At 62.1% G+C, this 22986-nt stretch overlaps 1 protein-coding gene across 2 annotated transcripts; it reads left to right on the top strand.

Annotated features, from left to right (window-relative positions):
- The first annotated feature begins 1601 nt into the window (after window positions 1-1601).
- LOC137444781 (M-phase inducer phosphatase 1-like) lies at window positions 1602-22141 on the top strand. 2 transcript variants are annotated; one of them, XM_068145758.1, is made up of 25 exons: window positions 1602-2018; window positions 3216-3302; window positions 3451-3543; window positions 4375-4605; window positions 4896-4918; window positions 5206-5321; window positions 5587-5619; window positions 6543-6724; window positions 7565-7673; window positions 9216-9303; window positions 11944-12029; window positions 12639-12693; window positions 13671-13706; window positions 13834-13870; window positions 14418-14516; window positions 15152-15262; window positions 16203-16322; window positions 16648-16722; window positions 17454-17606; window positions 17906-17998; window positions 18790-18852; window positions 18947-19045; window positions 19709-19839; window positions 20177-20288; window positions 21643-22141. In XM_068145758.1, the coding sequence occupies exons 1-25, from the start codon at window positions 1629-1631 to the stop codon at window positions 21781-21783; spliced, it is 2763 nt and encodes a 920-aa protein (XP_068001859.1). In that variant the 5' UTR covers window positions 1602-1628; the 3' UTR covers window positions 21784-22141. The 2 variants fall into 2 exon arrangements, with proteins under 2 accessions (XP_068001859.1, XP_068001860.1); XM_068145759.1 differs by lacking the exon at window positions 3451-3543.
- The last annotated feature ends 845 nt before the right edge of the window (window positions 22142-22986 follow it).

Below are 22986 nucleotides of genomic sequence, written 5' to 3'. Positions count from 1 at the left end.
TGAACCCCTCCTGTGTGTCGCTCCCAGCCTCTCCTGTGCACCGGAGAGATGCTGCCAAGGGCCACCAGCCCCACGCCGCCGTGAGGAGCCTTCTGGGGCTGCCACCTGGCTCAGCTGAGGTTCCTGAGGTGGTGCCTGGAAGGCCCTGGGAGCAGTTTGGGCTTTCAGGGAATGGTGTGGAGTCTGAGGCAGGTTAAACGCGGTGTGATGAGGCTGATTTGGGGCAGGGAGATGCTGGTGTGGGACAAGAGGGCCTGGCAGCAGCCCCCAGGCCTCCAGCAGCCTCCTCACATCCCTCACCAGGGCTTGATGCAATTAGGGAGGGACAAATTAAGAGCAGAGCTGAGTGGTGCTCAGCAGCTTGTGTTCATCATGCTGGCAGCACCACAGGCCCAGCACTGTCCATTCTTCTCCCCCAGATGGTGGATTCTGGTATTTTTTTGGCAAAGCAGCCACTGAGGTGCCCCTGGTGCCCCCTCCGTGGTGCTGAGACCCACCTGGGGTACCTTGAGGGCAGCCAGCCCCCTCCTCACCTCAGCGTGGCCAGGCTGGCAGCCCCCACTGGCAGCACTCACTCTTTGCTGGGTGTTGCTGGGCACTGCCAGGCTTTCACCACGGCCAGGTGACCTTCAGCAGCTCCAGCGTCAACAGTTTGCAGCCGCAGCTCCCACGCACGGTGGGGGCACGGCACAGGCACTGCAGCCCGCAGCAGGTGCCGAGCTGGGGGTGGCAGTGCCTCAGGAGTAACAGAGGTGGTTGTGCTGCAGGGGACAAACCTGGGGTGGCATCTGCCACCAGCAGCCTTGTCGTGCCCCGAGTGGCCTGCAGGTTATTGGCAGCCACGGCCTGTGGGGTGTCAGTAGCTGAACAAGGCTTGGATCAGCAACGTGGGCAGCAGGAGCAGGGCAGGGCTTGTGCCCCGGGCTGGGGACTGGTGAGGTCACACCTTGAAGCCTGGGGTCAGTTTTGGGTCTTTCACTCCAAAGACACTGAGGTGTTGGAACATGTCGAGAGGAGGACAATGAGGCTGGGGAGGGGTCTGCAGAGCAGGGCTGGGGAGGAGCAGCTGAGGGAGCTGGGGGTGTTGAGCCTGGGGGAGAGGAGGCTGAGGGGAGACCTTCTGGCTCCCTGCAACTCCCTGCAAGGAGGCTGGAGCCGGGGGGGGGGGGGGTTGGTCTCCCAAGGAACAAGTGATAGGACAAGAGGGAATGTCCTGAAGGTGCCCCAGGGCAGGTTTAGGTTGGACAGGAGGAACAATCTCTGCCCCTTGAGGGCTGTCCAGGCTGGCCCAGGCTGCCCAGGGCAGTGCTGCAGTCCCCATCCCTGGAGGGGTTTCAGAGCCGAGGGCCATGGTTCGGTGGTGAGCAGGCAGTGCTCACGGCTGGAGGCTCTGTGATCTCAAAGGTCTCTTCCAACCCAAACCATTCTGCGGTCCTCTGATAGCAGAGGGCTGTTTGGGCTGAGCGCTGCTCAGCGGTGGGAGGCAGCAGGCCCTGCTGTGGGACCCCTGGTGCCCCACGCCTTTGTCTCCAGCCCCCGCGCAGCGCTCCCCGGCCGCGGTTCCGGGGGGCCGGGCGCGGAGCAGCAGAGGCAGAGGCGCGGGGGCGCTGCCCCGCCCCGGCCCGGCCATGGCGGCGCTGGCGGAGCGGCTGCTGGCCGAGGCGAGCTGCTCCGTCTGCCTGGAGCTCTTCTCCGAGCCGGTGCTCACCGAGTGCGGCCACAGCTTCTGCCGCCGCTGCCTGTCGGCGCTGCTGCGGGGCCCCGGCGCCGCCTGCCCGCAGTGCCGGGCGCCGCTGGGCCCGGGCTCGCTGCGGCACAACCGGGCGCTAGGCGCCGTGGCCGAGCTGGCGGCGGAGCTGGAGGCCGAGGCGGGGCGGCCCCGCTGCCGGCGGCACGGCGAGGCCCTGGCGCTGTTCTGCGAGAGCTGCCGCTGCCCGCTCTGCCCTCGCTGCTGGGACGAACCTGCGCACCGCCAGCACCCGGCGCGGCCCGCGGGGGAGGCGGCGCAGCGCCTGCGGGTACCGGCGGCACGGCGGGGTGCCCGCGGGGCACGGGCTGGGGTCTGCGTCAGCCGCACAGCAGGGAACCCTCGGGGCAGGGGCTGGGGTCTGGTCATGGGCTGGGGTCCGCACCTGGCAGGGGCTGGGGTCTGGTCATGGGCTGGGGTCTGCACCTGGCAGGGGCTGGGGTCTGGTCATGGGCTGGGGTCCGCACCTGGCAGGGGCTGGGGTCTGGTCATGGCTTGGGGTCTGCACCTGGCATGGGCTGGGGTCTGCACCTGGCAGGGGCTGGGGTCTGGTCATGGCTTGGGGTCTGCACCTGGCATGGGCTGGGGTCTGCACCTGGCAGGGGCTGGGGTCTGGTCATGGGTTGGGGTCCGCACCTGGCAGGGGCTGGGGTCTGGTCATGGGTTGGGGTCTGCACCTGGCAGGGGCTGGGGTCTGGTCATGGGTTTGGGTCTGCACCTGGCAGGGGCTGAGGTCTGGTCATGGGCTGGGGTCTGCACCTGGCAGGGGCTGGGGTCTGGTCATGGCTTGGGGTCTGCACCTGGCAGGGGCTGGGGTCTGGTCATGGCTTGGGGTCTGCACCTGGCAGGGGCTGGGGTCTCCTCTGGTCATGGCTTGGGGTCTGCACCTGGCAGGGGCTGGGGTCTCCTCTGGTCATGGGCCTCCCCGGGGCATGGGCTGGGGTCCCATATCCCCCCCCACCCTACTGGGGCTGCTGTTTGTCTCATGGCTCCCTCACTGTTCCCCACCTCCCCTCAGCCCCCCAGCAGCTCTCCCCCCTTGTGGCCCCACAAAGCCCCTGGTGCCTCTACAGCCAGGGACAGGGGACATCAGCTGCACCCCTCAGTGTGGGCTGGGGTCCGCTCTGCCTCTGGCCACGGCTGGGAGGAGCAGGAGGGAATTTGTGGAGTGTGGCTGAGGCTCAGCAGGCTCTGCCCACAGCCCTCTCCCCACAGCTGTCACCACCCACACCAGAAGTCATTTTTCCCAATTAAGAAAACCCCAAGCCCAAACCACAGGCTTGAGGGTTCCCACATGAAGCTGCTCAGGAGCCAAACCAGCTGTGCCTGGGGATCTCCCTCACCTCTCTGGGAGAGGTGGGAGCTGGCTCTGAGCTCAACCCCCCCTGCCATTACCCCACGGGCTGTTAGCTGACATCACCAAACTCCTGCCGGTGGAACCCTGCCAGTGACACTTTGCCCCCTCCAGGAGGTGCTCCAGAGGGACCTGGTGCTCATGCAGAAGGAGAGAGAAGATCTTAAGCCTGGAGGAGAGAAGCAAAGCGATGTCCTGCTGGTGTGTGGTTCCCCATGCCCCCACCTGCCACCTGCTTCTCTCCATGGGTGCATCTTTCCCCACAGCTATTTGCTCCTCCTCCATAACCACATTCTTCTCTCTCCCCTCTCTCTGTCTCTGATCCCCACTCCAACCTGCTCTCCTTCAGACTCCTCTACCACCTTGGCTCCGTCAGCACCCAGACTTTGTCACCGCTCCCTTCTCTGCTCGTCACAGAATCCCTCAGGCTCAGCATGGAAGGGTTGGAAGGGAGCTCTGGAGATCACCCAGTGCAGGGCACCCCCAGCACAGTGCCCAGCAGCACACTGCCCAGCAGCACAATGCCCAGGGGCACAGTGCCCAGGGGGGGTTGGAAGCTCTCCACACCAGCAGACTCCACAACCTCTCTGGGCAGCCTGGGACAGGCCTCCAGCACCCTCACAACAAACAACTTTCTCCTCCTCTTCAGACAGAGCCTCCTGGGGTCCAGTCTGTGCCCTCTGCCCCTTCTGCTGTCCCTGGGCACCACTGAGCAGAGCCTGGCCCCAGCCTCTTGCCCCCCTGCTCCCTTCAGCTCTTGCTGAGCATTGCTCAGCTGCCCTCTGGGGCTGCTCTGCTGCAGGCTCTCAGCCCCAGGGCTCTCAGCCCTTGCTGCTCCCAGAGCTGCTCCAGGCCCCTCAGCAGCTTCCCAGCCTCCCCTGGGCTCTCCCCAGCAGTTCCCTGGCTCTCTGGAACTGGGGAGCCCAGAACAGGGCCCAGTCCTCCATCTGTGGCCTGCCTAGGGCAGAGCAGAAGGTGAGCAGAAGCTCCCTCAACCTCTGCCCACACTCTTCATGCCCCCCAGGAGACCTTGGCCCTGAGGGCACAGTGCTGGTTCGTGGTGAACTTGTCCCTAGTACTGCCAGGTCCTCCATGGAGCTGCTTCCCTGCAGGCCATTCTTCATCTGTACTGGTGCAGGGGGTGATTGCTCCCTAGAGGCAGGGCTTTTCCAGCATCTCCCCAACCCTCTCCCCTCTGATCCTTGCCCCTCTCTCTGCATTGTTGGCTCCCTGAGCCCTAGAGCTCAACAGCCTCTGTGTGGGTTCCTTGCAGAGCAAGGTGGCCTTGGAGCAGCAGAGGCTGAGGGACACCTTTGAGGAGCTGCAGCAGTTCCTGCAGGAGCAGAAGGAGGCTCTGCTGGCCCAGCTGGCCCAGGCACACCAGGAGCTTGCCGAGCAGCGCAGCCACTACGTCTCCAGAGCTTCGGAGAGGAGGTCCCTGCTGGACAGGGTGATTGCAGAGATCGAGAAGAAACGTGACCAGCAGGCAGCTGAGTTCCTCATGGTGAGGCTGTGTCCCCCACCTGGCCCTGTGACCCACCCTGCTGGGGCTGGGGACACCCCCCTGGCACCCCGAGCCTGGGGGTGAAGGGCAGTGTGGTGCCCGGGGCCAGGCTGTGACCCTGCAGCACCAGGAGTGGCTGCTGTGGGCGAGCTGAGGATGAGTGACTGAGTCCCCAGGGGGATGGTGTCAGCCCCACTCCCCATCACCCTGCAGCCAGGGGGAGACTCTAACTGGGGACTGTGGTCCTTCTGGGCAGTGCCAGCCCTGAGCTGGAGCTTTCTCTCTTCCAGGATGTTGGCAGAACCCTGAGCAGGTATGGAATGGGTTCGGTGTCGCTCTGCCCCCGTGGCTCCTCCAGGCAGAGCTCTGGAGGCACTGCAGGAGCCAAGAGAGAGCTGCCTTGGCCCTCCTGAGCATCTGGGGCTTCGTGTGACCTTGTCTGGGGTCAGAAGTCGGTGCACCCCCTGCTCAGGATGGGGTTCCTGTGCCAGTGCAGGGGGATGGGTCCCCTGAGCTCAGTTGCTGTAGGAGGTCCTCCCCTGTTTCCCTCCTGGGTGGTTGCTGGGGTCTGAGCTCCTCCCCACGCTGCTCTCCCCTCAGCTGCGAGGCAGCGAAGGTCCCAGTCCCGGAGCCAGTTTCACCAGAGCTGCAGAGGCAGGTGGGGAACCTCTGTGAGCTGAGCCAGCTGCTCACAGCCACCGTGGCCAACTTCAGAGGTAAGGCAAAGACCCCGTGAGCAGTGCCAGGCACCGCCGGCTCCCTGCGGTGCTGCCCCGGCGCAGCAGGAGGTCCTCCCTGCCTGGCTGCAGCTGTGCAGGGCTGGGGGCAGAGCAGCCTGCTCCAGCCAGGGCCTGTCCCCAGGATGGGCTTTGCTGGAGCCTGGGGCTGTGCAGGTGGGGAGGGAGCTCCGTGGCTGGTTGGTGTCCTGCAGAGATGCCATGAGAGCAGGAGAGGCTCAGTGCCTTCTTTTCCTTCCTCTAGGGAAAGTGCTGAGTGAGATGGACAGAGAAAGAGGTAAGATGCTGGAGGTGACTGGCACAAATGAAAAGCATGGAATTGTGGAGTGGGTTTGGTTGGAAAGACTTCTAAGCCCATGGAGTCCAACCCTTAACCCTGCACTGCCAGGGCACCACCAGACCATGGCCCTCAGCACCACAGCCCCAGGGCTTGGAAATCCCTCCAGGGCTGGGGACTGCAGCACTGCCCTGGGCAGCCTGGGCCAGGCCTGGACAGCCCTCAAGGGCAAGAGATTGTTCTTCATGTCCAACCTAAACTTCCCCTGGGGCAACCTGAGGCCATTTCCTGTTACTTGTTCCCTGGGAGAAGAGACCAACCCCACCTGGCTCCAGCCTCCTCTCAGGGAGTTGCAGAGAGCCAGGTCTCCTCTCAGCCTCCTTTTCTGCAGGCTGCACAATCCCAGGTCTCACAAGGCTTGGGAGGCTGGTTAAGCAGCGGGGCCAGATGCATTTCGAGGTGGCTTTTAGGTGCAAACTGGGGGCCATGTGGCCTGGCACCACTGCCCTCTCAGGGGTGAGGAACCTGAGGTGCCTGAGTTTCCCTGGTGCTGCAGTGCCCTCCATGACCTAGAGTCCCATTAGCAGAGGGCCTCGGGCGGTGGCAGGGTGCGGTGGCACCTCTCTAGCCTTGTGGGATGGCCACGGGATGGCAGTAGAACATCGCAGGTGAAGGAGCATCTCTGGCTCTGCCTGGGACTGGGTGGAGCAGGGTTAGGAGCTGCTGCGTGTGGGTCACTGTCCCAGGCTGCCCAGAGAGGTTGTGGAGTCTCCTGGTGTGGAGAGCTTCCAACCCCCCCGGGCACTGTGCCCCTGGGCAGTGTGCTGTGGGGGCCCTGCTGGGGCAGGGGGGTTGGAGTGGATGATCTCTGGAGGTCCCTTCTAGCCCTCAGCAGGCTGGGTTCTGTTTCTCTCACGTGTTAGTGCAGGTGACGCTGGACCCAGAGACGGCGAGCCCAGACCTGGTCCTCTCTGAGGACTGCAGGAGCGTGAGGCTGGCAGAAGGACAGCAGAGCCTCCCCAGCACCCCCAGGAGATTCTCGGGCAGCCCCAGCGTCCTGGGCCGCCAGGGGTTCACAGCCGGGAGGCATTACTGGGAGGTGGAGGTAGGGAGCGGGACCTGCTGGGCCGTGGGGGTGGCCCTGGGCTCGGTGGGGAGGGAGCAGTCGCTCAGCACGGCCATGGGGAAGATCTGGGCGCTGCGGCTGGGCTGGGACCGGCAGTACGCGGCGCTGCACACGACCCCCGCGCCCCTGGCGCCGCGGGAGCAGCCCCGCAGGGTGCGCGTCCAGCTGGACTGCGAGGCCGGCCGAGTGACCTTCCACAACGCAGAGAGCATGGAGCAGCTCCTCCAGTTCCAGGCCTCCTTCACCGAGGAGGTCTTCCCCTACTTCTGGCTCTGGTCCCAGGAGACCATCATCCGGCTGCGGGGCTGACGGCAGCCCCCGCCCCGCGCTGCGCTGGCTCCTGAGCAGACGGAGGGGTGGGCACGCTGCGGCCCCCTGCTGCCACCCCCTGCTGCCGCCCCCTGCTGCCACCCCCTGCTGCCACCTCCTGCAGCCCCCTGCTGCCACCTCCTGCAGCCCCCTGCTGCCACCTCGCTGCCTGGGCCGGACCCCCTCCCCCCTCTGTGCTTCGCTGCATCTCCTGCCGGGTGCTCTGAGCATTAAAGATGTGTTGTCCTGCACTGAGGCGTCTGCATGCTGCTCTGCAGGCCAGGAGTCCCAGTGGCAGTGTCCCACCTGCCCTGTCAGGCACTGAGGGTGCACAAGCGAGCAGGGGAGGCAGGGGAGAGGCTCTGGTTGCCCACGCTGGTCTCTGGCAGCTTTCACGGTGTGCTGGGGGCAGTGTGGGGATGCAGCCACCCCAGGGACTCGGGGTGGAGCCATGAGGTTGCTGTGCTGGTGGGAACTGCTGATGGAAGAGCAGTCTTCTCCCTCCCACAGCACCACCACTGCCCCCTTCATCCTGCTCCACGGCTGTGGGAAGAGGTGGGGAAGATGCACTCTGGGGAGCTGGGTGTGCATCCATTTTTAAGGCACAGAGCAGAGCTGGGTAAGTCTCACAGGCTCCTGCAGGCAGAGGACACAGGCATGGCCTGCAGGGGTTATGTGGCCCAGCTGGGCCTGCTTTCTGCTGCTCCCAGGCTGAGGTGAGCGTGCTGTGCCTCCACAGCTCTCCTCTCCCACTCCCACTGCTCCAGGGTCCCTGTCTCAGGGCTGCAGGCATAGAATCAAATCATGGAGTGGTTTGGTTTGTAAGGGACCTATACTAATTAAGTCATCCAGTCCCAGCCCCTGCAGCCAGGGCAGGCAGAGCTGCAGCCAGGGCAGGCAGAGCTGCAGCCAGGGCAGGCAGAGCTGCAGCCAGGGCAGGCAGAGCTGCAGCCAGGGCAGGCAGAGCTGCAGCCAGGGCAGGCAGAGCTGCAGCCAGGGCAGGCAGAGCTGCAGCCAGGGCAGGGAGAGCTGCAGCCAGGGCAGGCAGAGCTGCAGATGGAGGCTGCTGAGGGCCCCAACCAGCCTGAGCTGCACTGTGCCAGGCATGGGGCAGCTCCCAGCTCCCTGGGCAGCCTGGGCCAGGCTCTCACCACCCTCATGCTACAGAAGATCTCTCCCTTCTCCCCAGTCTGACTCTCCCTCTCTCAGCTCAAACCACCACCCCTTGGCCTGGCCCAGCAGGCTCCAAACTCTGTCCCCAGCTCTCTGCTCAGCCCTTGAAGCACTGAAGGCCTCCAAAGCTCTCCCTGCAGCCTTCTCCTCTCCATGCTGCCCAAGGCCAACTCTCTCAGCCTGGCTCCCAGCAGAGGGCTCCCAGCGGAGGGCTCCCAGCGGAGGGCTCCCAGCGGAGGGCTCCCAGCGGAGGGCTCCCAGCGGAGGGCTCCCAGCGGAGGGCTGCCAGCCCTGCCGTGGCCTGCCCTGGCCCTGCTGCAGCAGCTCCCTGCCTGTGTGTTCCCCTGGGCCTCTTGCTCTCAACCCCTCGCAGGAGCAGCTGCTGCTTCCCTTGGGGTTATTCGTCTCACAAAGATCTTATTTGAGGAGAACCGACCAGGAGGGGTTCCTCGGCTCCCCGCGGCGCAGTTCACTCGCTGCGTTCCTGCGTTTTCCCTCTCATCTGGGCTGAGGCTTAGGCTGAGGCTTAGGCCTTTGCTCGGGCGCGGGGCCGGCAGAGGCGGCGCGGTCTGAGCGGGAACTACACTTCCCAGCATGCAGCGCGGCCCCCACCCCGCGCTGCATCCTGGGAAAGATAGTTTCCCATTACCGCTCGGTCCCTCCCCTCGAGGCTGGCTGGCTTCCCATAGGGCAGGAGAGACGTCAAGCAACAGGCGGAGGCGGGGATTGCGGCACGCGCCTCCACTCCTATTGGTGGGCGCGAGCGCAGTGGGCGGGGAGAACCGCAGAAAATGACCCGCCCCCGGGCAGCGGCGCGCTTTGATTGGCGGAGGGGAAGTTTGGCGCCAGCTTTGGAGCGGCAGACGGGTAGCGGCCGGGGCCAAAGCGGTGCGGGCCGCGCTGACAGCGAGACCTTCGCCTGCCATGGATCCTGCACGGGGAACTTCTTATCGCCGCCGCCTTCTCCTCCTTTCTCCGACCTCTCCAGCTTCGCCAGCTGTGGTCAAGTCTCTCTTTCCAGCCGACCTCTCGCCGGTCTCCGACCTTCGCCTCACCATGGAGCAGCTGGGAAGAAGGTGAGTGGCAGCCTGCCCCCTCCCGCGCCCCTCGCTTGGCCTGGCGCCTGCCCCCTGCTCCAGCTCCCCGCCAGGGGCCCACTCCTCTCTTCCTTCCCTTCTGGCTGCTCGGCGGGGCCTCGGGCAGCCGCTTCCCTTCTCGCCTCCCGCTCTCCGAGGCCTCCAGGGCCTCTCTCTTGCTGGGGGCCCCGGGGGGAGCTCTTCTGCTTTTTCTTCTCTCTTTGTTTTATTTTTCACCCCCCCGGGTAAAAGGCAAACCCCCAAAGCCTTGAGGAGCTCTCTTCTCTTTCCGTTGCACCCTGCTCCCCCCAGCACTGGCACCTTGAGATGTTTCCCTCTCCAACAAGGCCTCGGAGGGGTCTTGTCCTACGCCCCCGGAAAAGGTCTCCAGGAGGTGTCCCGCACAGCCCCCGCACAGCCTCGGGGCAGTGGTTTTGTGCCGCCCTCGGCTGCAGAGCCCCGAGGAGCTCTTTCCCTGCCCCCTCCTCTGTGCGGGGCAAGGCCGCAGGGACCTCCTTTGCCCTCCTCCTCCCCCTCTGGAAACTGAGGCCCCGTAGAGCTTTTCTTCTGCCTCCCAGGCGCAGCCTCCTGGGTCTCCCCCTCGCCCCCCCCCAGCGGAGGCCTGGAGGATCTCAACCTCCATCTCCCCTCAGAGGCAAGGCCTAGAGGACCCCATTCTGCCTTTCCTTCCGAGTGCCGTCCTGAGAGCTGAGGCTCCGGGGACCTCTCCTACCCCTCCCCACGAGGGGAGGCCCGGAGGGGCTGTTTCTCCCTGCCCCCTCCCCGAAATGAGGCCTGCAGGAGCTTGCCCCCGTGCCCCCTCCCCCCCGTCCTTGCCAGCCCGGGACCTCCACCCCTCCCTCAGCGCCCCCCGGCCCTGCCCCCACCTCCATCCACTCCTGATGCCTCCCCCCGGGGGCTCTGCGCCCCACCCCCCTCTGCTGCCCCTCACCCCCAGACCTCCCCTCTGCTGCCCCTCACCCCCAGACCTCCCCTCTGCTGCCCCTCACCCCCAGACCTCCCCTCTGCTGCCCCTCACCCCCAGACCTCCTCTCTGCTGCCCCTCACCCCCAGACCTCCTCTCTGCTGCCCCTCACCCCCAGACCTCCTCTCTGCTGCCCCTCACCCCCAGACCTCCTTCTCTGCTGCCCCTCACCCCCAGATCTCCTCTCTGCTGCCCCTCTCCTAGGGGCCCTGAGCCCGGGCCGCCCCTTCCCCAGCCCCGTGGCAGTCCCTGCTCCCCTGGCCCACGTGTGGCCACAGCTGCTGTGCCGTGGGCCATCTGCTCTCTGCTGGGTCCCACCATGTGCCACCATCTCCTGCTCTGGACTCTGCCTGCCTGCAGGCCTGGCTGCTTTCCCCACTCCCCCAAATCCCTGCTGGTCCTTTTGTGTCCATTCTCCATGCCCTGTGGGCTGCATCAGCTCTGCTCTCACTCCCTGCTGCAAAGGGAGGTCTGTGTCCCAAGTACTTCAACCCCTCTGCCACCCTCCCCTGGTTCCTGCACCCCATTCTCTCCAGTTTCACACATGGGGACTGCTGCAGGCTCTGGGCTCTGCTGCTCCTCCCTCCCCACAGCTCCAGCCAGGCAGTTGCTCAATCCCATTCTGCTCTTCCTCCAGACTCCAACTCACTATTCCCAGAGGAACCTCTGCAGTTTGGCTCAGTTTTGCTCCTGTTGTGCCCTGGCCAGCCCTGCCCTTGGTGCTCCCCCTGGTACTCCTTCCCTTGCTGTTGCTAGGTCGTGCTGCTGGCTGCAGTCACCTGCTTGCTTTATGCTGCTTCCCCTTGCAGGTTCCTGGGGTTCCTCTAAACCAGCTTCCCTCTGCTCATGATGTAAGGCTGTAGCTTGCACCCTGGGCTGGCCTTTTGGTTACCCCCGTGCTGGAGGAGCCCCAGGGAGGGAGCCCTTCCCTGCCTGAAGGTGCTCCAGAGTAAGGTTAGATGTGGTGTGTGCCTGTGCTGGAGCTGCTGTGAGCCCTCCCCACACAGGACAGGGGGCTGTGCTGGGGCTCAGCAGCTGGGTCCCTGCCTGGGCTTGTACGGGCCTTGGAGCAGGAGCTGCTGCCACTCAGGCTCTGGGGTGGCTTGGAGGGACCTCTAGAGCTCGCCCAACCCCCTGCTCCAGCAGGGCACCCCCAGCAGCTTGCCCAGGAGCACAATGCCCAGGGGGGGTTGGAAGCTCTGCACAACCTCTCTGGGCAGCCTGGGGCAGGGCTCCAGCAGCCTCACCCCAAGGCTCTCCTCGGGGAACCTCTGGGTGCCTGCGGGGGCAGAAGCTCAGGACATAAACCTTTGGTGACCAGAAGGCAGCCAGGACACAGTCTCAAGCTGCGCCAGGGGAGGTTCAGACTCGAGGTGAGGAGGAAGTTCTTCACCGAGCGAGTCATTCGGCATTGGAATGGGTTGCCCAGGGAGGTGGTTGAGTCATCGACCCTGGAGGCGTTCAAGGGGAGATTGGACGTGGCACTTGGTGCCATGGTCTAGTCATGGGGTCTGCGGTGTCAGGTTGGACTCGATGATCCTCGAGGTCCTTTCCAACCTAAGTGATACTGTGATACTGTGATACTGTGACAGTTCCTGTCTGAAATGCCTCTCCCTGCCTGTGCTCTGAGGCCCAACCCTTCCCTTCCCTTGCAGTGAGGCTGCAGATGCTGAGCAGGGGCTGGAGGGCAGGAGCACCAGCGGCTTGCAGCGGACGGAGTCCTCGGAGTCCACAGACTCAGGTAGGCCTCTCCCAGCACCACAGTGTCAGCAGGGCATGGGAGGCCTCCTGCATTTCCCTGGCTTCCAGGGACAGGGAACTAATCCCTGAATCCCATCCTGGTGGGGTTGGAAGGACCTCTGGGGATCACCCAGCCCAAGCCCTGCCCCAGCAGGGCACCCCCAGCACACTGCCCAGGGGCACAGTGCCCAGGGGGGGTTGGGAGCTCTCCACACCAGCAGACTCCACAACCTCTCTGGGCAGCCTGGGACAGGCCTCCAGCACCCTCACAACAAACAACTTTCTCCTTGGCTTCAGATGGAACCTCCTGGGCTCCAGTCTGTGCCCTCTGCCCCTTGTGCTGTCCCTGGGCACCACTGGCTTGAGCCTGGCCCCAGCCTCTTGCCCTTCAGATGCCACAGAGTCTCAGATGGTTTAGCTTGGAAGGGACCTTAAAGATCATTTAGTTCCAACCCCTCCTACCATGTGCAGGGACACCTTCCACTAGTCCAGGCTGCTCAAGGCCTCATCCAACCTAGCTTGAAACACTTCTAGGCTTGGAGCCTCCACAGCTTCCCATCCTTGCTGCTTGCTGGCTGTGCTCAGCAGGTGATCTCTCTCTGCCCTGCAGGTTGTGCTTTGGATTCCCCTGGGCCTGCAGCCTCAAATGACATCATGGAGGAAACGTAGGTATCCAGAGGTGCAGCCTGACTTCTGGGGCTCAGCTTCCCCCACCCCCAGCTGGGGCTGGTGAGAGGCTGCAGGTGGCTCCTGCTTTGCTGGCACAGGAGGCTCTTCTCCCTGAGCCTCCAGGAGCTGTAGTGCCCTGCAGGAGAGGTGCTGGCCTTGGGGCTTGGCTGTGTCCCAGAGTGCTTAACTAGTCCTGGGTCTGAGTTACTGTGGGGCTGGACCAACTGCTTGAGTGTGACATGGGCACCTTGCCAGGAGCCTGGGGCTGCACCAAATTCCCTGTAAGCTGCAGTCCTCTCTCAGCTGAATTGCTGCTTTGTGCCTTAGCTGACAGCAAGCAGTTGCTGTGAGCCTGGAATCTGCCATCCTTAGACTGGAATTGTCCCACCTGCCTGCAGAGCCTGGGCCACTGCTTCAGAGCCCTTCCAGTGAGGAACTTTCTTCTAGTGGCCAACCTAAACCTCCCCTGGGGCAGCTGGAGGCTGTTTCCTCTGGTCCTGTCCCCTCTTCTTTGGGAGCACAGCCCAACCCCACCTGGCTCAGCCTCCTTGCAGGTTGCTGCAGGGAGCCAGGAGGTCTCCCCTCAGCCTCCTCCAGCCCCAGCCCCCCCAGCTGCTGCTCCCCAGCCCCTTCCCAGCTTTGTTGCCCTTCTCGGGGCTGGGGAGCTGCTGCCCTCAGTCTCTGACTGGACCCAGCTGAGCCTCAGCTGTTGGTCCTTGCTCTGCTGAGCTTCCCTCCCTTCAGCTGAGCTGCTTGTCCAGACAGTGCTGGGAGGGACTGTGTTGGAAGGGCTCTAGCTGGTGTTGCAAGGGCTAGGATGGGACAGGTGGCTAAACAGCTTCTGAGGAAGACAAAGCCATCCAGAAACTGTTGGCCTCTGCTCAGCAGAGCTCCCTGACTGAAGCAGGAGGTTGGTTGGGGCTGGGGCTGCTGTCCTTGGGTGCTGACTGGGAGGCTTCTCTCTTGCTTTTAGGTTTGAGAGAGCAATTCTCGAGTCCAGCAGGCTGAAGTGAGTACAATTCTGTTTGAACTGCTTGGTGGTGACCTGGGGCTTATGGAGGGGTGGGGAAAAAACAAGTGGGCTCCACTGCCCTTGCTGCTCTGTCTGATACAAGCTCTTGGTTGTGTCCTTGCAGCCTCCGGATCCCCTTCAGGAGGATCCATTCCCTGCCGGTAAGGGGGGCTGCTGCTGGGGGCTGGCTGGGGGCTGGCTGGGGGCTGGCTGGGGGCTGGCTGGGGGCTGGCTGGGGGCTGCTGGCCACGGCTGGGGGCTGCTGGGGGCTGCTGGCCATGGCTGGGGGCTGGCTGGGGGCTGCTGGCCACGGCTGGGGGCTGGCTGGGGGCTGCTGGGGGCTGCTGGCCATGGCTGGGGGCTGGCTGGGGGCTGCTGGCCACTGCTGGGGGCTGGCTGGGGGCTGCTGCCTGCTGCTGCTGCAGTGCTAAGGGATTCTGGTGTGGTCTAAGTGGGTTTTGGGTAACTGTGCTCCAGAGCTGTGTTGGTTTTCTGGCCCCAGGAAGGGCTGCTCTGTGGTACTGCAGCTCCTGAGCTCGAAGGCTGATGGCTGTTGGTGTGAAACCTCAGTGAGGTGGCTGTGTCCCCAGCAGAGCTGAGGTGCTCTGGTACCTGCAGCTCAGGACAGGGCCATTCCAGACACTGCTCACCTCTTGCAAAGAGGAAGCTGCACAAAACTGACCTGGCCCTTCTGTGTGCACCTGGTAGCAAAGCCTCCTGGGATCCAGCCCTGCTCTGAAGAGGAACCATTCTGACTCCCTGGAGAGTGATTTTAAACTGCTGGAGCAAGATGAGAATAAGGAGAATGTAAGTGCTGCTCCTCTGCTGGTGGAAGGGGAACTTTCCCCTTGTCCTGTTGCTTGTGCCTTGGGAGCAGAAACTGCCCCACACCTTTAGTTCCCACCAAAGGAATGGATTGGGACACCTGTCCAGCAGCAGATGGGGTAGGAAAGGGCTTCTCTCCCTCTGCCTGCCTCTGGTTCAGCCATAAAGCTTTGCCTGGCTTCTCTTAGGGGAGCTCAAGGGATTGGCCTTGCACTTGTGGCTGACTCACAGAATGGTTTGGGTTGGAAGGGACCTTTAAAGCTCATCCACCTCCCACCAGCCCAGGTTGTTAAAGGTCTCAACCAACCTGGCCTTGAGCACCACCAGGAAGGGGGCAGCCACAACCTCCCTGGGCAACCTGATCTTCCAAGCTGCATAGTTCTGTGATTCTGTGTAGGTGATACCAAGAGGATACAACTTGATTAGCTTCAACAAATCCCTGTTGCAACATCCTGAGTCTGAAAGCCTTCCCCTCCAGACTGGCGGCAGCAGGGAACTTCAGTCCAAGATGCCAAGCAGTTAGCCAAGAGCTGGAGTGCTGCACCAGTCCCAGCAGCTCCCACAGTGTCTCATCTTGGGCAAACGATCACTCTGCTCCTGCTTTTGTTTCAATTCAGGAGTCGTTTGAGTTTAAGAAGCCAACCAAGCCAGCTGCTCGTTGTCCTGTGCATGTAAGGGAGGGCAAAGGTGTTCCTGGGCCAAGGCAGAATTCATCTCCAGCTCAGCTGGTAAGTGCCCCAGAGCTCTTCACAAGTTCTCACCTATTCTTCTGCACACCAACCATCTGGGAGAGGGAAACCACATCCTGATCCCCAGACAATGCTGCTGATCACCACTCTGCACCTGCCAGCTGGAGCAGCTTCATAACTCGTTATCAAAGCCTCACAGATAAGCAGGTCCTCGGGCTTGGCTGCTGGGGTGGGCAGAGGGTGGAAACCTGGAGTGTCCTGCAGCAGGATGAGTCACTGCAGAGGTCAGGGCAGTGTGGCCAGAGGTGTGAAATGCAGCAGTTCAGGCTGGCTTTGCAGATGTCCCAGGTGCATCTGCCCCTGGCAGTGAAGCCAGCTGTGTGCCTGCAGCTGCCCAGGGGGAGGCCAGTGTCCCCTTGCTCGTGTCCTGTTGCTTAGAAATGCTTGGTCCTGGCACAGAAAGGGAGCTGGGGGCTAAGCTTTATGGGGAACAACTTCCTCCTAATTTAGCTGAGACCTCAGGAAGAAACTCTTCCCTGTGAGGGTGGAGAGGCACTGGAACAGCTTACCCAGGGAAGCTCCAAGCCTGACAGTGTTCCTGTCCAGGCTGGCTGTGCCTTGACCAACCTGATCCAGCAGGAGGTGTCCCTGCCATGGCAGGGACTGGAATCTTTAAGGTCCCTTCCAACTCAAACCAGGCTCTGATCCTGCTTAGCACTCTTGGTCTTGTGCTTAGCTTCAGAGTTGGTGTGAATTCTTGTTCCTGTGGACACCATCCCTCTCACCTTTGCGCCTGCCCTGCAGAGCTGCTGCCAGAGCAGAGGCCTGGTGCTCCGTGAGGTGCTGGGGGAGGGCTCAAACAGGAGCACTGGCACTCAGCCTGGGGGCTCTGTTTGGAGCTGTGCAGTGAGAGGGCTGGCTTCACCTCTGGGGTTACACCAACCTGCCCAGCAGTGTTGCTAAAACTCTCTTCTCTCAGCTGCCTGTGGGTGACCAGGAGAACTGCAGGGCAGCTTTTCTGCAGCACTCTTCTCTGCCTTCCTCTGAGAGTGAAGATGATGATGGCTTTGCAGAGCTGCTTGATGACCAAGACTTGAAGGTAGGAGGGAAGCAGGATGCACATTTTGCACTCACAGTCAGGGTGGGGAGACACTGCAGCAGGCTGCCCAGGCAGGCTGTGGATGTCTCCTCCCTGGAGGCGTTCAAGGCCAGGCTGGATGAGGCCTTGGGCAGCCTGGGCTGGTGGGTGAGCTGGCCCCCTCCTGCAGCCCATCTCGGTCCAGCTCCATTATTTCACTGATTGACTGAGTTAAACTCCCAGAGCTGCTCTGCCAGCCAGCAGCAGGCTCTGCCCAGGCTGAGCAGAAGCTACCCTTACAGTCTGACCTGTGGTGAGCTAGAGAGTGGACTGCTTCCCTCCCCAGGGCGCTGAGGAGCTGCCCTCGGACGTGTCGAGCCTGTGGACGGCGCCGCTGGTGATGAGGAGAGCAGAGAGCAGGGTGAGTGAGCTGGGAGGCACAGGGGGCACAGCACACACCCTGCTGCTCTGCCTGCACTTCTCACTGCTGGGGCAAGTCCCCCCTGCTGACATCGACCCAGCATCTGGCATGAGCCCCTTCCCCTGGCCCCCTCCAGTGTCTGTTATCTCCACAGCCTGTTCCTGGAAGGCCTTGGCAGTGGGGAACAATGCCCATTGTGTGTGTGTGCAGGTATTGACTTGGGCAATGTGGGAAGAGATTGGCTTCCCTTATCAGATGCTTGTTGATATGCCTCCAAGACATCCTGCACAGCCTGGCCTGCAGTGCCTGTGCTCCACCTTCTGATAATAGCTCATGAAGAGAGTTTAGATTCCTGCAAAACTCCTTAATCTGCTGTTCCATTGTCAGCTAATGAGGATAAATCCCCAAACCCCACCAGGGTAGGGGTTGGAAGGGACCTCTGGTCCAACCCCCTTGCTGAAGCAGGGTCACCCACAGCAGCTTGCCCAGGAGCACAGTGCCCAGGGGGGGTTGGAAGCTCTCCACACCAGGAGACTCCACAACCTCTCTGGGCAGCCTGGGACAGGCCTCCAGCAGCCTCACAACAAACAACTTTCTCCTCCTGCTCAGCTGAAACCTCCTGGGCTCCAGTTTGTGCCCCTTGCTCCTGGGCAGATCTTGCAGAAGGTTCCCTCTGTGGCAGGCTGGGAGCCTGGGCCTGGCTTGGTTCCTCTGACAGCTCTTCCTTGCAGGCCAAGCGCTGCAGGCTCTTCGGCTCCGCCGCTCTGCCTGCTGCTGCAGGGAGAGCCACCCAGAAGAGGATGGAGAGGTCCCAGGAGGAGAGCTCTCCAGGGAAGAGCAAGAAGAGAAGGAGCCTGCCTGGAGCATCTTCTGAGGACTCCACGGTTGGTGGCCTGGCATCCAGCTGTGTAGCCAGGAAGTGGTCAGGAGGGGATCTAACCTGGGTGTGAGCTGTGAAGGGTAACAGGAGAGCTTTGAGGGGGATTTGCAGCACCACTCTGCTGCCCCTGCATAGTGCAGGAGGCTTGGGGCACTGGTGGTGGTGTGGTGCTGAGCCTGAGGTTTGCCTTCATCCCAGGGCAGAGCTGGAGTTCAGGGCTTCAGAGTAACCCCTGAGGTTTTGGTGTGGGGAAAGCTCTCTGCTGTCTGCTCTCATCTTGATCTTTAAGCTGTCTTCTTCCAGAGCTTGAAAATAGTGAAGACAAAGTCCTCCACAGCAGAGATTGAAAGCATTTTGGACAGTGACCAGAGAGACCTCATTGGGGACTTCTCCAAGGTAATTTGATGGCCAAGGGTTAATGTGGATGTTTCACTGGTCTCAAACCAGCTGAAGTAAAGCACTTCCCTTCTTCAGCAGTCCAAACCACAGCCTGGTGTGTGTTGGAAAGGACCTTCATGGAGTTCCAACCTCCTGCCATGGGCAGGGACACCTGCTAGCCCAGGCTGCTCAAGGCCTCATCCAACCAGGCCTTGAATGCTCCCAGAGTTGGAGGTTCCACAGCTTCTCTGGGCAGTTCCAGGGCCTCACCACCCTCATGGGGAAGAGTTTCTTCCTCATGTCTGATCTAAATCCAGCTTCTTCCAGTCTGAAGCCATCACCCCTCACCCTGTCTCTCTGCCTTTGTACAAAGTCCCTCCCCAGCTCTCCTGGAGCCCCTTCAGATACTGCAAGGCTGCTCTAAGGTCTCCCTGGAGCCTTCTCTTCTGCAGGCTGAACCACCCAGCCCTTCTCAGCCTGGCCTCACAGCAGAGGGCTTCTAGCCCTGCCATCACCTTCATGGGCTGCTGAACCTCCCCAGGCACTGGTAGCAGATGACAGGGGAAGGCTGTTGAAGAGCTGGGTGCTTTGTGCTGGGTGCTTTGTGCTGGGCACAAACCCAACTCATTTGTGGTGCTTCAAAATCCCTTCAGCACAGCAGCCAGAACCAAAATTCTGTCCCTGGATGCTTAGAGCTTGGGTTTAACCCTTGAGCTTTGCTGAAGAGATTCTTGTCCACAAAGCCTGTTGCAGGCTGGAGCCCAGGCCGTGTCCTCCACGGCTGACCCTTTGCTGTCTCTCTGCTGCAGGGTTATTTGTTCCACACTGTGGATGGGAAACACCAGGATTTGAAGTACATTGACTCAGAGATGGTATGTGCTGAGGGCCAGCAGGGAGGCTGCTTTGCTGGGTGAGGGGATGGCCCAGAAGCCTCTCAAAGCAGCTGAGCTGTGGGGCTTGTTTCAGGTGGTGTCTGTGCTGACTGGGAAGTTCGCCAGCTCCATCAAGCGCTGCCTGATCATCGACTGCCGCTACCCCTACGAGTACGAGGGAGGCCACATCAAGGTATGGGGGTGGGGAGGGGTGGGGAGGTGCAGACAGGTCACCTAGCCCTGTGTGGGGCTGCTCCTGCCTCCAGTGTCTGAGGCTGTGTGGGTGGTAGAGCCAAGGTGCCCCACTGGGGTCTGAAGCCCAGGTGCAGCCTGAGCCTGGGGATGCTGAGCTCAGCCTCGCTCTGCACAGTGACTTCTCCCTCAAAGGAAGGAATCTTCCCCTTGCCTTTAGCAGAGGAGGTGGTGGCCTGTGTGGCAAGCAGGGAGATGGTTCCAGGACACTTGGTGTCAGCAGCCTGACATCTAGGGGAGCCAGAATCAGGACATCAAATGATTTAAACGGGATCATAGAGTCTCTGATTCATTTAAGCTGGAAAAGGCCTTTTAAGATCCAGACCAACCCTTACCCCAGCACTGCCAGGGCACCACTAAACCATGGCCCTCAGCACCACATCTCTGCAGCTCTGAAGCCCCTGCAGGGATGGTGAGGGCTCCACCACTGCCCTGGGCAGCCTGGGGCAGGTTTGGGTTTGAAGCTGTTCCCAATGGCTGGAGAGAGCTGCCAGAGCTCCTCCAGGACACAGAAGATGAGCAAACAGCTTGCAAGGACCTGGGATGGGTTTATTGGTTCTCCTTTACTTGCTGCATCTGCTCAGTGGTGCCTCTGCCCTCACAGGGTGCTGTGAACCTGCACATGGAGGAGGATGTGGAAGACTACTTGCTGAAGAAGCCGATCCAGGCCTCGGGCAACAAGCGAGTGATCCTGGTGTTCCACTGCGAGTTCTCCTCGGAGCGCGGCCCTCGCATGTGAGTGGTGCCCCAGCCCTCTGCTGGGGAGCACAGGCCTGTGCCAGGGCTGCTGCTACCACTCTGTGCTCAGCCATCAGCTGGTCAAGCCAGCAAATTGTTCACCATGGGGGAGAGAACAGCAAAAGCTTTACTGAAGTCCAGGCAGCCCCAGCCCCTTCCTCATCCACTTGTGCTTAGAGATGGGAAAGCAGCAGCAGCCAGCCACAGCTCGTGGCCTGCAGGCCTGCCCCTGGCGTGACCTCTGTAGCCTGAGGGGTGGGAAGGTTGGGTGGGAGCTGCTGGCCCATGGTGCCTGTGGAGTGCAGGGCCTGAGGTGGCTTTGTCCCTGCTGCAGGTGCCGGTTTGTGAGGGAGAGGGACAGGCTGGGCAACGAGTACCCCAGGCTGCACTACCCAGAGCTCTACGTCCTGAAGGGTGGCTACAGAGACTTCTTCCTGCGCTGCCGTGTGAGTAGCCTGCCCCTGCCCCCCCCCGGCCTGCCCCCCCCAGGAGAGGACACCACAGCTAACCCCTGCTGCATTCCTGCTGCTTCAGCCTCCTCTCTGGAGCTGAGCTGCTTTTGCTGGTGGCTCCCCCTGCTCTCTTCCGTGCTGCTCTCTGCACTGGGAGCAGTTCATAGGTCCACAGAACGGTTTGGGTTGGAAGAGATCTTAAAGCTCATCCAGTTCCAATCCCCTTGCCATGGGCAGGGACACCTCCCACCAGCCCAGGCTGCTTAGGGCCCCATCCAACCTGGCACTGAACACCTCCAGGCAGGGGGCATCCACATCCCCCTGGCAGCCTGTTCCAGTGTCTCCCCACCCTCCTGTAAAGAACTTCCTCCTAACCCCCAGTCTGAAGCTGCCATCCACTGCTGCACCTTCCAGTCTCTAATGCCAGAACCAGAAACCAAATGCTCAGCAGCTCTTCCTGGTGCCCAGAGGTTGGTGTTTCACTGAGCTTCTGCTGCTTCAGCATGGCAGTGGCTGAACTCTCCTCCTCCAGCTGCTTCTCCCTGCTGCTCTGATGCCTGCAGAGGCCTCACTGGCACTTTGGTCCCATTCAGCCTCCCCCACTTCAGAGTGCCTCTGGGGTTCTGTCACTTGGTGTCTGTTCTCAGAGGGATGTGAGACATCTGAGCCTCTCTGGAGCTGGCTGGGTGTGATTTCCTGGAGGGCTATTTGTTTTCCCAGCACTTGGGGTGCTGCTGTTGGCAGCAGTGATTGCTGCCTGTGGGTTTGGCTCTCCCTGGCACCTGGCAGCAGTGGGTGCCCAGGTCTTGTTCTGGGGCCCTCTCCCGAGATAGGAGGACCAAGGGCCTGAAGATGGCAGCATGGAACAGCCAACAGCAGCCTTTGCTCTGCTGAGGGGAGCAGAAGCTAGCCAGCTCCCAGCCACCAAGCATCCCTCCAATCTGTGCTAGCTCTGGGTGGATGCTGCCAGACTTGGGTTGTGTCTTGGTGCCTGCCAGGAAACCTGGGGTGGGAGCTGGGGGCTGAGTCCTTCATGTCCCTGCAACTGGCTTCTGCAGTGGCTGCAACCTGAGCAGCACTTGGCTTTGCTGTGAAGGCTTTACCCTGGGTGAGAGGGGCTGCCTCTGTTTGCTCTGGTGGGCTCAGAGGAAAGCAGGAAGATGCTGGGAGGGCTTGGAGCACCTCCTGCGCAGACAGGCCGAGGCAGCTGGGGCCTCTGGAGGCGTTCCAGACAGCTGGGGCCATGGCACCTGGGGGCAGGGTTTGATGGCCCTGGTGGTGCTGGGCTGATGCTTGGACTCAGATTTGAGGTGTCTCCAGCCCCAGCAATGCTCTGCTCTCTCCCCAGAGCTTCTGCGAGCCCCAGGGCTATCGGCCCATGCACCACGAGGACTTCAAGGAGGACCTGAAGCGGTTCCGCACCAAGAGCCGCACCTGGGCCGGCGAGAAGAGCAAGAGGGAACTCTACAGTCGCCTGAAGAAGCTCTGAGAGCTGAGCCCCACCACGCAGGGGGGAGGCTGTGGTGGGAGGGGGCCGCGGCCTGGTGGTTCTTGGGCGCCCTCTCTGCTCTGGGTCTCGCAGGGGGCGGCCTGGCTGCTGCCTGGGAGCTGACTCTTGCCGAGGTTGTCATCAGGCTGCTGCCTGGGATCAGCTTCTCGTGGACTGGGATCTACCCCACAGCCTGCTGGGGTCGGGGAGGAGGCTGTCACCTGCCTGGGGGGCTCCGTGGGTGCACGGTGGTGTGAGCAGTCAGTGCCTTTTAGTGCCTGTTCCCTTCCTTTTATTTTCCACCCCCTTTCTTTTATTTAAATACAGTCGAACGAAGCCAATGTGCTCTGCATCCTCGGGCTTGTGCTGCAGCCTGCTGCTGCTGCAGGGCAGGGGCTGGGCCTGGGGGCTGGGCCTGGGGCTCTTGAATTCTTTTCCTCTGCTGCAGGTTCTGTGGGGGTTTTTGTAGCCTAATGGTTGTGGTGAAGTAAAAATGGGAAAGGGATCGTTCCAGAGGGAGGTTCCCACCGTGCTGAGCTGCTCCCCACTGGGGGAGGCCTCTGGAGGACAGTCTAAAGGGAACCTTTGTTCTACCCAGAGATCAGAGCTGCCTGCTGCTTTCCTGGTCATTGGAGTTCAGCTGCGGCTTTGGTTTGGTGTTTCCGAGCTGGGAGCGCTGGGCACTGGGGTCCCTGTAGCGTGGGGCTGGTTTGGGTGATCCCAGAGGCACCAGGTGCCACAGCTCTGTCCCCAGCAGCACTTTGCTGCTGCTCCCTCCGAGGCTGCAGGTGCTCATTGAATGGCGCCAGGGCAGAGCCTTGCCAGCGTGCTGCTGACGCTGCTTCCCTCGCTGGGGCTTCGGCCGCTTCTGCGGCAGCACCTCCTGCCAGGACAGGCAGGGATGGAAGGGAGGCTCCGCTGCCCTGCCGGCCGGGGCCGGGGCGAGCTCCGCTGCTCTCCGCTGCGCTCCGGGGACCGGCGCTAGCCGATGCTAACCGGCGCCCCCTGGCGGCCACTCGGCGGTTTTGCTCTCTTCAGCCCCTTCCCCTTTCTGGGGAGCCGAGGCATCCCCCTCGGGTCTCCTCTCGCTCTCCTTCAGGCTCGACCATTCCAGTTCCCTCAGATGCTCCTCACCAGAACTGTTCTCTAGTGTCATTGCCCTTCTCTGTTCACACTCCAGCACCTCAATGTTCTTGGAGTCAG

The sequence above is a fragment of the Melanerpes formicivorus genome, unplaced genomic scaffold (genome assembly GCF_026170545.1).
Source record: "Melanerpes formicivorus ecotype bairdi unplaced genomic scaffold, bMelFor1.0.p_v2 SCAF_13, whole genome shotgun sequence".
Taxonomy (NCBI): Eukaryota; Metazoa; Chordata; class Aves; order Piciformes; family Picidae; genus Melanerpes; species Melanerpes formicivorus.
Note: the sequence above shows the minus strand (reverse complement) of the source record. Positions and strands in the feature narration are given on the sequence as shown.